General features: G+C 48.2%; 1 protein-coding gene across 6 annotated transcripts in view; it reads right to left on the bottom strand.

The window, feature by feature from the left end:
* ILDR2 (immunoglobulin like domain containing receptor 2) overlaps positions 1–8,931 on the bottom strand; it is a gene marked incomplete at its 3' end in the record, with an annotated part of 42,960 nt that extends 34,029 nt beyond the window's left edge. For all 6 annotated transcript variants that reach the window (XM_082332361.1, XM_082332360.1, XM_082332359.1 and 3 more), the window contains exon 1: positions 8,832–8,931. In XM_082332361.1, the coding sequence (XP_082188487.1) occupies positions 8,832–8,877 (46 nt within the window). In that variant the 5' untranslated portion in view covers positions 8,878–8,931. The remainder of the gene's footprint in view (positions 1–8,831) is intronic.
* Between the last annotated feature and the right edge of the window lie 4,374 nt (positions 8,932–13,305).

Raw genomic sequence — 13,305 nt, forward strand, 5'->3', positions numbered from 1 at the left:
TAAAATTAAAATGTGCATCTGTTTCAGGTGCTAGGGTGCAATACTCCTCAATGTATGTTAGCACAGATGTTGGCAGAAGTAATTTTGCGTTTTTCATAGCCTGCAGCCACAAGGAAAAATACAGCACGATGGGGCTGAAGGCTCAAATGTAGTATCCTTACGCTCTGTAGAGACCCTAACACAGCAGCATGACAATTCACGGCTTCTGTGGCAGGTTCACAGATAAGGAAAAGATATTTTAGGGATGGCCATACTCCACTTCTACAGCAGTCAGCCAATGGGCCAGATCCTGAGTTCATAACAATCCCAATGCAGAGTAAGTCACGCCCCTCCCAATTTCAGTGGCATCACACCTCCTCTTTGGAAGCCAGGCAGCACACAGTGCCTGGCCCAGCCCGTCACACACTGGTGCCCAGTTAGTGCTGCTTGCTCTGCCAAACTCTAGAGATGCATGAAGGAGTGGATCCAAATCATACAGCTCCTGCCAGGGCTGGCGTGTAGCACTAAGAGAAATTGCTCCATGTGGGAGGTGCAGAGAAAAATGGCCCAAGCACTCAAGTTTTTCACATTCCCAGGAGGAGATGGATCTCAACACATAATGTTTATCTACCAGCTGACGGGAGAGCTGCAGCCTGGAGCTGATGTATTAAGGCCTCAGAGAAGACGAATGGGACTGCTGCCACATCCTTGTGTAGCTTAGGGAGAAGCTGAGAGTCAGTGAGCAATGCCGGCAGAGAGCCCTCGGGAGAGTGAGGTACTCCATCTACCCACAGGGGAACGGCGAAACCTACAACACGTGCCTTTCATTGCTCCCGTCTTTCTTGCGCTGCAGGCCGCAATGACTGAGAGCCCTTGCACAACACCAGAAACACATGCTGACACTTCTCCAAGCAGGGAGGAATGAAAGACTGAGGACAAAGAAAGGCTTCCTGATGTTGAGAAGCAGCAGGAGAGAAGGGCAAATGCCAAGAAAAAAGAAAACAGAGTAAGGATAAAGTATCAGGGTAAGTATAGGAAGTGGAAGGATAAGCAGGATGACAACCATGGAAGCAGGAAGCTTACATTTAGCTGGAAGAAGCTGAAGAAGGTGTCTCAGCCTAGGTCAAAATAATTTCAAAGGGCTAGAGCTAGGTTGCAGGAGATTAAGAAATGATGTAGAGATGAGAGGAAATGGAGTCAGCAAAAATAAACCACCCACTCCAGAAACTAGAGATGAAAAGGAGATGGAAGCTGGCAAAAGAAAGTGAAATGACAGGAGGTATCTTTAGGATGGGGAAAAAAAGGCATAGCCTAAAGCACTGGAGCTTAAAGCAGACAGAGAGCAATAAATGCATCAACAGTATGACAACAGCAGGCATGAAGGGACAAGGTCAAGTTGAGACAGCTGCAGACCTGGAAAGCAAAAGCAAGCAAAGATCTCATGAACAGGAGCCAGAACCAAAGGAAAGTAGAGAAGCTGGACCAACACTGAATATTCATTTCAACAAGTTATCCATGTCCAAACTATAAAACACAACGAAGTCTATAAACACCAGTCAGGGGATAAAAACACAGTATGGACAGAACCTAAGGGAAAGCATATTTCAGAGAGGCAAGATAGTCACTGATACTAACAAAGAATTACTGATCTAGGCAGGATTTGACCCTGGGGACTACTGTGCGAAGGCTTGCAGCGCACAAGGGTGCTATGGCCTTTGCACAGGAATGCTATACTACGCATATAATGAATGCATGACATTATGCATATCATACTCATGCCATGTGGAAGTTGCACAGGAGATATCATTAGTTTTGCCAGAAGTGCCTAGACCCAAATCCAAACACTGAAGTGTGGGTGTTCTGAATACCACGAAACACAGCTGGGGTCCCAAAAAGATGCTCCCACAGGAGAGGCAAGGGCACGAGGCAGCTCCTCCACTTTCCCGAGGCGTAGGCAGAGAGATAACTCAAGAAGTGGCAGCTGGGACGTTTCTGCCAAGCCTCCTGTTCCCAGGGTCAAGAGGGGCCAAGCGGCACTAAGAGAACGTCACCACTTGCTTCTTAAGGTGAACCAAGTGGTCACGTTGTCTTATTCTCTCTTCTCCACAGACCTGTGCTTCCTGGGCTGCATCTGAATGCAAGAGACATGATGAACACCTTGAAAAATGAATGGGTCCAGGTCAGACGTGTATCTGGCAACTCCGTGCCTGACCCCACGCAGTCTGTGGCTGAAGCCAGCATGTGACACGGGCTGGTCAAGTGACTCATCACGTTACTTCAGCTTCAGGGATAAAACAGTGACACAGTGAATATTCAAATCTTTCCCTTGTGAACCAAGTACGCTGCTTAGTAAACACAGTGCTTTCAGCTAACCATGCACCGTAGCCCTCTTTCCCTGTTAATGAGATTAATGAGTTTGGCAAGCCGGGAACTGTTTTAATAAATGATTAGCTGAGATTTAGCAAATTCTCATCTGACTAACTTTCCCCACCCCACCCCCACATGAATGTCTATATCAAGAAAAGAAAACAAAAGCAGCTTTCGGGAAAACATAGGAATTCTTTTTCTACCCAAAAGCATTTGGGAGATGTGCAGTAAATTATCTGGCATCTTCCATATCCTACCCCAAGCTCTTTATTAACTTTTAAAGTATTCTTTTCGGATCCTTTCCAGAAATAGCATTTAAGAGCAACACAGTGCCTCAGACTGAGAGACTAGAGCAGCGGAAACTCTACATCTATTTAAGTCAAATTATATATAATTATATATGGCTGGACTGGGAAATTATACACCTGTTATTTCCTCTGCCAAAAAAAAAAAAAAATTACCAAAATCGATTCATGTAATACGTCACTGCTGTAACAGTGTCCATCAGAAAGGCCAACAGGATGCTCGACTGCCTGAAGACAAGATGGTGGCTTTACACCTATCAGTTATGTCCGTGCGATAGAGGTCTGCTTAGGACTTCCTCAACTTCAAGAAGAAACCGCTGACCTCAAAAATCTTCAAGAGATGAGCCAAGATAAGAAAAGCCTCCAATGTACCACAGGACACAACTCTGGGCTGTTTATACAGCAGAACAAAAAAAAGGTGAAAGATGTGAAAAATGATGACAAGCTTAGTGACAGCACCGTGGTAGCTCTTTGTCTAGTTTAATACAAGTAGGACTAAAAAGAAGCTGAATTGCGCTCTGCTATGTTTTGACTAATGCAGACAGAGCAAGATTAGCCCTTATTTCAAAATCATCATGGAAATGTAATTCCTGCACTCCAGAGAAGCAACCTGTTCATTGTGAATTTCACAATGTTTGAACTTTCACAAGAAAAATCTCGCTCGTGGGAGTCTCATGACTACGTGACAATTTTGCTTCCCTTCTTTCTTGTTCTCCTAAATCCCCAGAAAAAGGTCTGCAAATATTAATCAAGTGCATCTTAAAAACACAGATATCCTTACTCTCAGAAAATAAAAATAATCCAGGTATTTATGTGTCTGTGCATGTGTATATATACACTCCTGGAGAAAGAGCTTAAAAATAATCACACTTCAGAAATGTAATTGTATGGATTTTGTCTGTTTCTCATTGGCAACATGCATGTCTCCTTTCTCTGATTATTTTCCTGAATTATCCTCAGATTATGCATTCAAAGTATGCAATCAACATTACACACAAGCTATCACTAATACATTTTAGTGGTGATTAAAGAAAATTCAGGGAAGTGATTATAGAGGGGGATATTTGTAAGGGCGCATTTGAGCCTTGTGAGCCTGATCTTCATAAGCGCTTTCCATGAGTAAAAGAGAGAAGGCAATTGAGAAGTGATAACTTAGGCTCTTATTTTCCAATTGCCCTCCGGAGGAGCCTATGCCTCCCTGAGGCTAGATGAATCTCACAAAGACTTAGCTTCACTACACAGCCTTAAGTTAGCCTTTATGAATAGAATCATAGAATGGTTTGGGTTGGAAGGGACCTTAAAGATCATCTAAATAGAATAACGTTGATCTGAAGCACTAATCCCTGTAAATAATGGCAAAGCCAGGTACTGTAGTTCAATGGAATACGTCTCAGACTGTATCCTTCTAGTGCCTAAGATTTGAGTCCACAAGAAGGCAGCGTGCATTATTCTTCAGGTCAGCGTGGGTCTCCCTACCTGTGCACGCATCACGTCTCTTTGCAATTATTTGGCTCACATTACCACTTGCCTGAGGCAGTACAGCTGATGCTATGAAACTACAAAAATTACATCCCCCGATTTTATGCACCTTTATTGACAGGAGTGACAGTTGTGCACACAGGAGAACAGAAGTCCTTGGGCCCTGAACTACGCACCTCAGGAAAACTACTCCTAGACTATAACTAAGGGCTTTGGCAGAAAAGTGTATGTTCATTGGTAAGAGATAGTGCTCCTTGGGTAGTTTATATCACTTCCCCAAACAAACTGTTGGGCAAAAGGATGCTATATCTTTCTTTTTTGTGCCTTGGCTACTATGCATCAATTAACGGTGTTCTTTCCCCCACTGCTGAATACAGGCACACCATCCACACTTTCACATGTGGATCAAGCCTGGATCAGGAATTACAAGATCTGGGCTTCGAGACTGAAAAGTCAGAGATGATAAACAGTTGTGTAAACAGGTGAATGGAGAGCCAGTGGGATCACTGAGATTGTGTTGTACACATTCTTGCCTACTCATGCTGGACTAAATCCAATCCATGCGATTAATCAGCAAAAGCCATCACCATCAGATTGTGTTGAGTGCCTTATGGAAATGAATTGGATGTCTTGGTCTGGTTCCTATCAGACTTGTGTTCTTAGCTCTGTGGCCACTAATTGCCAACTTTTTTAGCCAGCAAGAAACCAATACTTAAATAGGTCAGCTGCAGCTGAGGTGAAAGCATAGTACTGCTTTTTACAGCTCCATAGCAAAACTCAGAATTTCAGCTCCCTAACTGCTTAACCTGGAAAGGGGCAAAACTAAAGCAGTCGGAGAAAAGCATGGCCTTGCACACCCAGCACTCACAGCACAGAACCTCAACACAAAAACACTCCATGTAGGACACAGCCCAGACTCTGCAAACTGACTGCAGCAGACACTGGACTATTCCTTGCTCTTCCCCATTCTCTGTGATGCTGTCCCCCAGGTGCCCCATGCTCCCGACTTCTCTAGGGAAGGACACAGCCCTGAAATGGCAAGGACTGCATAAGGGCTTTCACAAGAGCGCAGGACATTTCATGGGCTTTTCTAGGTATCGGTCTCTTCACCAGCTTCCCTGCACCCATTACACTCTCTTACGCCCTGCCCCTTTCACACATTCACAAAAGTCACCCTGGATATTTTCAGGTGAATTATCCCAGCTTTGGCCACCAGCTCAAATCTGATCACCCCTGTCTTATTACTGTCTGAAAGCTGTTACGATTGTCAGATGGCTCCTGGTTTACATCCCAGCATCCCAGAAATCATTCCCAGTACTATCACTCAGTAATTGGTCACCACCAGAAGCCTGAGAAAAGAAATGGGAAGAGTCTCTCCAAGCCTTGTAACACCACGCCATAACACCTGTCCTTGGGACAGCACTGGGATTTCCACTGGTGCCAGTCCCACTCAAGGTGATCTCACAGGAACAAAAAGTAAAAAAAATGTGAGATTTCTTCCCAGTTACACTACACTTACGCTGTGTGCAGCCAGTCAAGGGAAGACAAATGAATACTTTAAATCAAGGCAGATAAAACAGTCCATCCATTTCCCTGCCTTCCCAAGAAGTCTGCTCAGTTGGCCAGGAAACAGCAAAGCACAACTGTGCTCCAGCATGCCCCCTCTGCCTGCTCTCCTAAACTGTGGCTGGGAAAACAGAGGTAGTAAATCTACCTGCCTTTGAACCATACCATTGCATTGCAGTGGCTCCTCTGCATAGGGAGAGCAAACAGGTACCGAGTGCTAAATTATCAGTGAAAAATTACTTAACAGGGAGAGAAGATCACCTTTTAATGCGGACAGTCTTCTAATTGTAATCTTTCCAAGCTTAGCCTGAGTCATGAGGCGGAAAAAAATTCGCTCTGCTCATTCTGTAGGTAAAACTGGAGTTCAGTCTCCAGTGCAACACTTCTGTCTAGTTTTAAATGCATTAGGAATTACAGCACTAATAAGAATAATGGTAAACCCAAGCGGAGGATTCATTCCAGAATCGAGCTGCACTTAGTCGTTTACAAGAACCAGCTCTACCCAGGGGCTTAATGATATTTGACAAATTGTACCTTCTTTTTCTACAATGCGAAGAACACAGTGCCACACGTATCCTAACCTGTGTCACTTCACAGGAAGGAATAAAGGATGACCTGCTCTTCATCCTTTTGCTCTTGTTATTAAAACACTAGCTTCAGGCACGTGGGAGACCATGGCAGGGGGAAGAGAAGCCAAATCAAATCCACTACACCTCATGCAGGGTCTTTTGAAATTGCAGTGAGAAGTCACAATGCACAAAACCAAACAAAAGGTAAATGCAAGAGCCAAAAATTAAAGACAAACAAAGGACAGAGAGGAACTATTGCTGGGAGGAAAGGAACTGCAAGTGCTCATTAGAAATTTCTCAGCCCACCTCGAGGAGGGAGGAGGGGAGAGAAGGGGGCGAGAGCCTCTCTCTCTCTCTTTCTTGTTCCCTTTTGTCTCCCTGCTTCCTCCCCATCTTGCACTCTGTCTCCTACCCTAGCCCCTCCACCTCCCAACCCTCACTTCTCTTCCCCAGAGTGGAGTGTACCACTCTGGTTGGATTAGGGCTCCTTACCTTGATGCAGACCTTTCATTCCTTTGCACAGCCACTGGGAAGAGGAAAATCTTGAATCCATGTTTACTAGCCTCTCTCCCTTTTCTGTGCACACACGTAGACACTCATACGCACACATTTGCTTTCTCTCAGTCATGGAAAAGGACAGCAGCGCCTGCTCTATCACTGGGCGGCAGTGGCCAGGAGGCTGGAGGGGAGCAAGCTGACACCGGCTGCCTCCATCTCTCAGCACTCGGCTACGGCTAACCTGTTGCCTGCCGGAAGCCTTTGCCTGCTGGCAGTCGACAGCACCAGCGACAGGCAGTCCTGTCTCAAAAACCCAGGACTAGAGGAGACTGGAAGGTCTTCCTGCTGCAGCGGTACCTCTCTCTGCATAGACCTTGCACGCTCCAAACAGCAGTCGCTGCCAGTAATCGTGAACTACCTTTAATGAAGGGAGAAAGGTGTCAACAGCCCAGCCTTTTAGCTTGATGGAAAAGTCCTGATCTAGCCAGACATGTCCTGATAATGAAGCTCTTTAAAAAGAGGGAGGAATGTAATGTCATGTTTATCTACACCCTGTACTCCTTTACCCTGGATGCTATTTATCAGCATACTACTACGGCTAGTTGGAAAGGAGTGGTAGTTGTGGGTGCGCTGGCACTCCAGACCAACTCAGTGAAGCAGGATACGTTCAGAAGCAGCCAAATGGCAGGGAGGGAGGCAGGGAGAGAGGCAAGGAGAGAGGATGAGCTGGAAGCTGCTGAAGCCCCAGATGAGGCCGTGAAACCCTGGAAGGGAGCAGTAGGCAGGCACCGGTGTTGAAGATGACTCAGAGCGAAAAAGCAAGGAAAGGGGTGGGTGGGTGGTGGGAGAGAGGTGTTATGACTAAAAGCCGAATTTACTGCTTGTGAATCCTAAATCTGAATAGGAAGAGGGAAGAGCCTGAGGTCTTTTTTGCGGGATACATTGGGAGGGGGAATATATGCCACTTAACCCAAATGTGTCTGTTTCTTCTTTCAGCCTGTAACCAGCCTGCCTGGCTAAGTCAGCCTGCTGCAGCTTTTCCTAAAGCCTCCTGCTCCTGCCTGTGCCTGGCTGCTGCACCGGCTCAGCGGAGGCAGATCCTGCCGCTGACCTGACAGGGCTCCCTCTTTCTCCCCGATTCCTGGCTGCCCTGCCGCCCTCATTCCGCTGTAATCCCTACGCTCTCCTTTCCTCGCTGTCCAGCTCTCAGACCCAGCCCCTTTTCAGCTTGTTCCCCCTGCCCTCTCCCCATCGCAGAGCGCTCTCTGCTCTGCTCTCCCCTCCGGCTCCCCTCCCCCTTGCTTAGGGAGGGCTTGCCCGACCTCTTTGGGAGCCGGCCGGGCAAGAGGTGGTTGGCGAGCTGCGCTGGGGGAGGCAGTCCCGTCCTGCGCCCACAAAGGCCTGGGCACAGCTGCACCAGCACCGGGAAGGCCGGATCCTGCCCCCCTCGAAGCCGGGGCAGAAGCAGGGCAGCCCCCTCATCTCACACCTCTGTCGACGGCGTGCGCGGCCAGGACACCGGGAAAGGAGAAGTTCCTGCAATTGTTCCCGGCCCGGCGTGGGCGGGCGGGGGGAGCCGAGGGCTGTCGCCATCCCCCCTGCACCGCGGCCAAGGACACTCCGGCCCCCCCGCGCTCCTGCTGCCTCCCCGGGCCGGCTCCCACCCTCCCCCCCCCAAGCGCGCTCCTCTCCCCGCCCCGACCCGCGGTAAACAGTGGCCTAAACGCCCCCCGCGGACAGAGGGGCCGGGGGCCCCTCGGAGCTGCCCTCGCGGCCCCCCGGCCGGGCCCGGGCAGGCAGGAGGCGCCGGCTGCCTCCCCCCGTCCCCAGCGGCACCAGCCCTCTCCGCGAAGTCTCCGCAAACTGCGCCGCGGGACGCCCCCGAAAAGCCCCCCACCCCACGCCGCCTGCCTCCGCAGCTGCCCTCCCCAGCCTGCCGGGGCACTTCCCCAAACCGCCCGTTTTCGCCCTGAAGAAAGACGTCGGGGCCGCCGGGCACCGGCACGTCGGGGCCGCCGGGACGCCCGTGCCCGTGCCCCCGCCCGCGGCCGGCAGCCCGCCGCCCTACCTGCGAGCCAGAGGAGGACGATCCAGCCCAGGACGTGCCCATCCATCTTCCCGCTGGCCCGGGCGGCGCGGGCGGGCGGGCGGCAGGCGCGGGGCGGGGGCGCCGCGGGGCGGGCGCGACCATGCCGCGGGGCGGCGGGAGAGGCCCGGGGGCGGCCCCGCCCGGCGCGCCCGCAGCCCGCTCCGGCAGCCGCCTCCCCGCCGAGGCGGCCGGGCTGGCGGCGAGCGGCCGCGCCGTGTGGCTCCGCTCCGCTCCTCCCCGGCTGCCGGCTCCCGCGGCGGCTGGGGGGGCCGCCTCGCAAGGCCGCCCCCGCGGCTGTCCGGGCGCGGCGGCAGGCGGGGACAGCGCGGCGGCGGGGGCTCGGGCGGGGGGCGCCGCCGCCGGGAGGCAAGCGGAGGGCGGCGGGGAGGGGACGCGGCTTCCCGAAACTGCTTCCCTCCCTCCCTCCGGCAGAGGGGCGTTGCGGTTGCCAGGTGCCGCTGGGGGTTTGCGCCGCGGGGTGCCGGAGCTGGCCTCGGCCTGCCGGCACCCCGGCGCCTTTCTCCGCAACTCCTTCAGCCGCCGAGCCCAGAGCGAGGCGCAGCCCCCGGCTCCCCCGCGGGGCCTGCAGCGGCCGCGGCCCCGTCCCGGCTTACAACTTCCCGAGTAAGCGCTTAAACACGTCCGCTCCCATCGTCTGTCCTCCCCAGATGAACCAAGTGTCTACCTTGGGAACTGAATGTAGACCGTGCCAATTCTGAATTCCCCTGGGGCTTCCACTTCCAGCATGGGCACTGCGACTAATTACCGTAATTTTAGATGAAGAGGGGATATAATTTTAGATGAGGAGGAGGTGTTCTGGCTGTTAATGATGGACAGCTGAGTTGTGGGGTGTTAAGTTTTCATGCCAACATGATATTGGAAGAGAGATGGCAGTTTTTTGGGAGGAAGGGGACAGCCGACTAGAAATACAGCTAAAGAAGATCACTTTTGAAAAGATGGATGTTGCTGTGAAATTAAATGGTCCTGGCCACAGCAGACCCACATGTATGCATACGTACTGTACTTAAAACTTCTAAACTTTCTGAGAAAGCAAAATAAGTCACTGGAATTATTCACAGGCCTAGAGCTGGCTAAATAGCAGCATGCTTCCTTTGGTGGCTCAGCACCAAAGCACCTTCCAACATGGCACTCACCATTCACAGCATCCAGCACAGCTTCCATTTGCGTGTTGTTCATCTTCGGGCGTTTTTCTTTAGGGCCTTGGCTGGTGTTCATAAGCAAAGTTTGCATTCTGCAGACATCAGTGGTCCACATGGGAGATGGGAGTAGTCTTCAACTTCTCGTCTGGAATCTGCCAAAGAACATAAACGATTCTGATTTTAGAACACGAAGTTGGGCCCCAGAAGGGAGCAGCGCGAGGCGTGTCCCGCTGCTAAAGGCAGGGTGCACAGGGATGCCTGCCGTAAAACTGCACAAGCCATTTGCCTTCTAGTGGGTATTTTCCAATCGCCTGTAGATTCCTCATAATTTTGCCTTTCAGACTAAACTTCTCTACAGGCAAGATAAGCTTTTTTCAAAAGCATGAATAAAAATAGATCAATAATTTCTGAGTGAAAAAGCAAACCAGCATGTTTGCTATGGTAAAAGATGTGTTGAAACATCTTGGTTGTTTTTGAACAGTTGTAGTCCCTCTGTTAATATAGTTAAAGCAGAATTAAGCAAGGAGGTAATCCCTAGGCAGCCAGTCCGTTTTTAAGTGTTTTATTCAGAGCTAGTCAATGTTATTTAAAAATACATTTCACATAGAAGTTTATTTTTATTCAACATTGCTTTAAAAAAAAAATACACACCCACCCCAATCAGTGTCCTGATGTGCCTCTGACCTGATACATTATGAATTTAACCGTTTTGCAGTACTAGCTAAAAGCCACTATTAAGAACTAAGACCCTGTTATGCTAAGTAACGTACATACACAACGGCGCACAGTGCTGCTCTCCTTCAGCACACAGTGATCTGACAGCCCGCTGCCTTTGTGCATACTTGCAGGTGGAAGGCAAAGTAGAAACTCTCGTTAGGGCCACAACTTCAGCCTCAAGAAATACATGTCATTCCAGAAAACTCAGATGGAGCTATAATACTTCACATCAGCTGAAGGCCTGCCTCGCCGCTGTTATGTATCTATAGGATGTAAACCATGGAGGTTTGTATGGGCTGAATTAAGACTCCTAAAAGGTGAACACAAAGCTATTTTTTCTCTCCCTCCCTTAACCGTTTTTCCTGATAACCCTCAAAATTTCAAGTGAAATCCTGGTGCCTTGCCTTTCTGTAACTTAATTGGCCAGAAGTCTGATCCAGAGTTTCCTGAGACAATGTTGTTGTTGATATTATCATCTCGTGTTTAACATTGGAGCAGTACAATCCCTTATGCGTCACTACCGTTAGCTACTCCTGGCTTTTTTTTTTTTAATCTACTCCAGCTTTTGGAAATAAATTTGGCATACGTCACTTTTGCTAAACTTTTGACTCATAACAAAGGAAGGAAAGATTTTCAATACAAGGAAGCACCATTGTTTTGCATGTAACGTTGGATTTATAGCTGCTTTGAAATTTTCATACACTCAAACTCACCATACGGTTCTTTTTCACTTAATGTGAGCTGTCATTTGAATATATGCACGTATGATGGATGCCCTGCCCGAGCCCTGAATAGATGTTCCAGATCTCTGCAGACCTTTGATCTGAGTATTGCAACATCTGAGCGGGCTTAATAGTTAATGTTGGGATGTTGTCTTTCATTTTAGCCAGTTCTTGGAGACAAAAAGCTGCATGACTGCAGTTAGCCCCATTTCACCTTCAAACAGTGGGTGAATTCCTATGCAATTAGCCAGATCACTTCAAGCCACAGCCCAGCGGGGATTCTCTGTCCTCTGAAAAACAGCATACTGGTAGACTTCAACCTTCATCTCCCTCAGTCACTTGACAACCTTGATACCAGATGACCAAATTCCCCATGCCTGTCCTGCATAATTTAGCCCCAGACTGAACTGGAAGAATATCATGCTACAACACCGTTTGATGTAACTGACACCGTGACTCTGTTTGGAGCAGTTCTCTAAGCAATGGGATCACAAATTCAGTGGAACAGTAGGGAAACAAAACAAACTCACTTTTTACTCATGCTGTAGCAGCTGCTGGTTCCTTTCTCTTCTTTTCAACTACTTAATTCCTCCCTCCTTTCATCTTCCAGTACCAGTCTTCTGTGGTCATTTCCTCTGTTGATAAGCGGAGTCAGCTTTTCAATAAGTTACCAGCACCTGGAATGATTTACACCAGCACCTCACTCAGAATGACCCATCTCAGCAACATCCCTGAAAACCTGCTATGCTGAGTGAAAGTACTTCTCTTCATGCGTACTTTTGTACATCCATTCAGCCTGCTGGATTTCCCTTGTAGAAATTTCCATAGAAACAGTGATTTCAACAGCTTTCTGGGATGTCATACTAGATTCAGCCATTAGAAACTGCTCTCTTGATTTAGTACTGAGGCCAGCACATTACAGAAGCTATTAGGTGACACATCATCAAATCATAGCATTTAGCGAGTCTCTTCAGAATAGCTACTAACTACAACTTTTCCTTGTTTGCTTTGTTACACTGGAATCTCTTATTAATCTTTGATAGCTTCACAGCAAGACATTGCTGAAATATATGCACTCTCTGTATATGTTGTTTTTTTCTGAGCTGCCTGGCTACAATTGATAGCACAATAATACAGAGCTTTTCCTTCCCAATAACGTCAGGAGTGGGTGATATGGATATATAAACTACTTTTGTTCTTAACCATGATGTTTGTACCAACAAATGTTTAGAATATTTAATGGAAAAATTTTACTTTCTCATTCCAGTGAACCTTGCGTTCTATAATACAAGTTCAGCATCGGAGAAAACCCAAGAGAACAGCATCTTTCTGTAATATTCACTCCTCTGTATAAATTTCCCATGCTGCTCCTGATCCTTTTTTACACTTAAATCTTCATTTAAGTAAAACACTAAGTGCATATTAGCAATAACATTTTGTGAAGTTATTATATAGGCACACAATCGTAAGCGAATCATCCCAGCTGACAATCTTTTGTGTGTCACTGTATGCAAAAATACACAGAATAGGCATGAGACAAACTCTGCTTGCATATCTACAGATAACCAAGGAGGTAACAGTTGTTAAACCCTCTACGGTGTTGGCTGTAGAGAAACTGTGGGCAGCACAAATACCTTCAGGGAGCTGGAGTTCACAAACTGGAATTTTGTGATTGTCTAATCCAACTTTCTTAATAAAATAGGCCACATCACTGTGCCACACTACATCCTGTTTGAACTACAGTGTTTCTGTTAGAAAAAGAATCACAGAATACTTTGGGTTGGAAGGGACCTCACCTTTCCCCTAATTTCATCCAACTTCACTTTCTAGTACTGCCAAGCTGGATGGAAAGGC

This window comes from Platalea leucorodia (genome assembly GCF_965183815.1).
Source record: "Platalea leucorodia genome assembly, chromosome: 2".
In the NCBI taxonomy this organism is placed as follows: Eukaryota; Metazoa; Chordata; class Aves; order Pelecaniformes; family Threskiornithidae; genus Platalea; species Platalea leucorodia.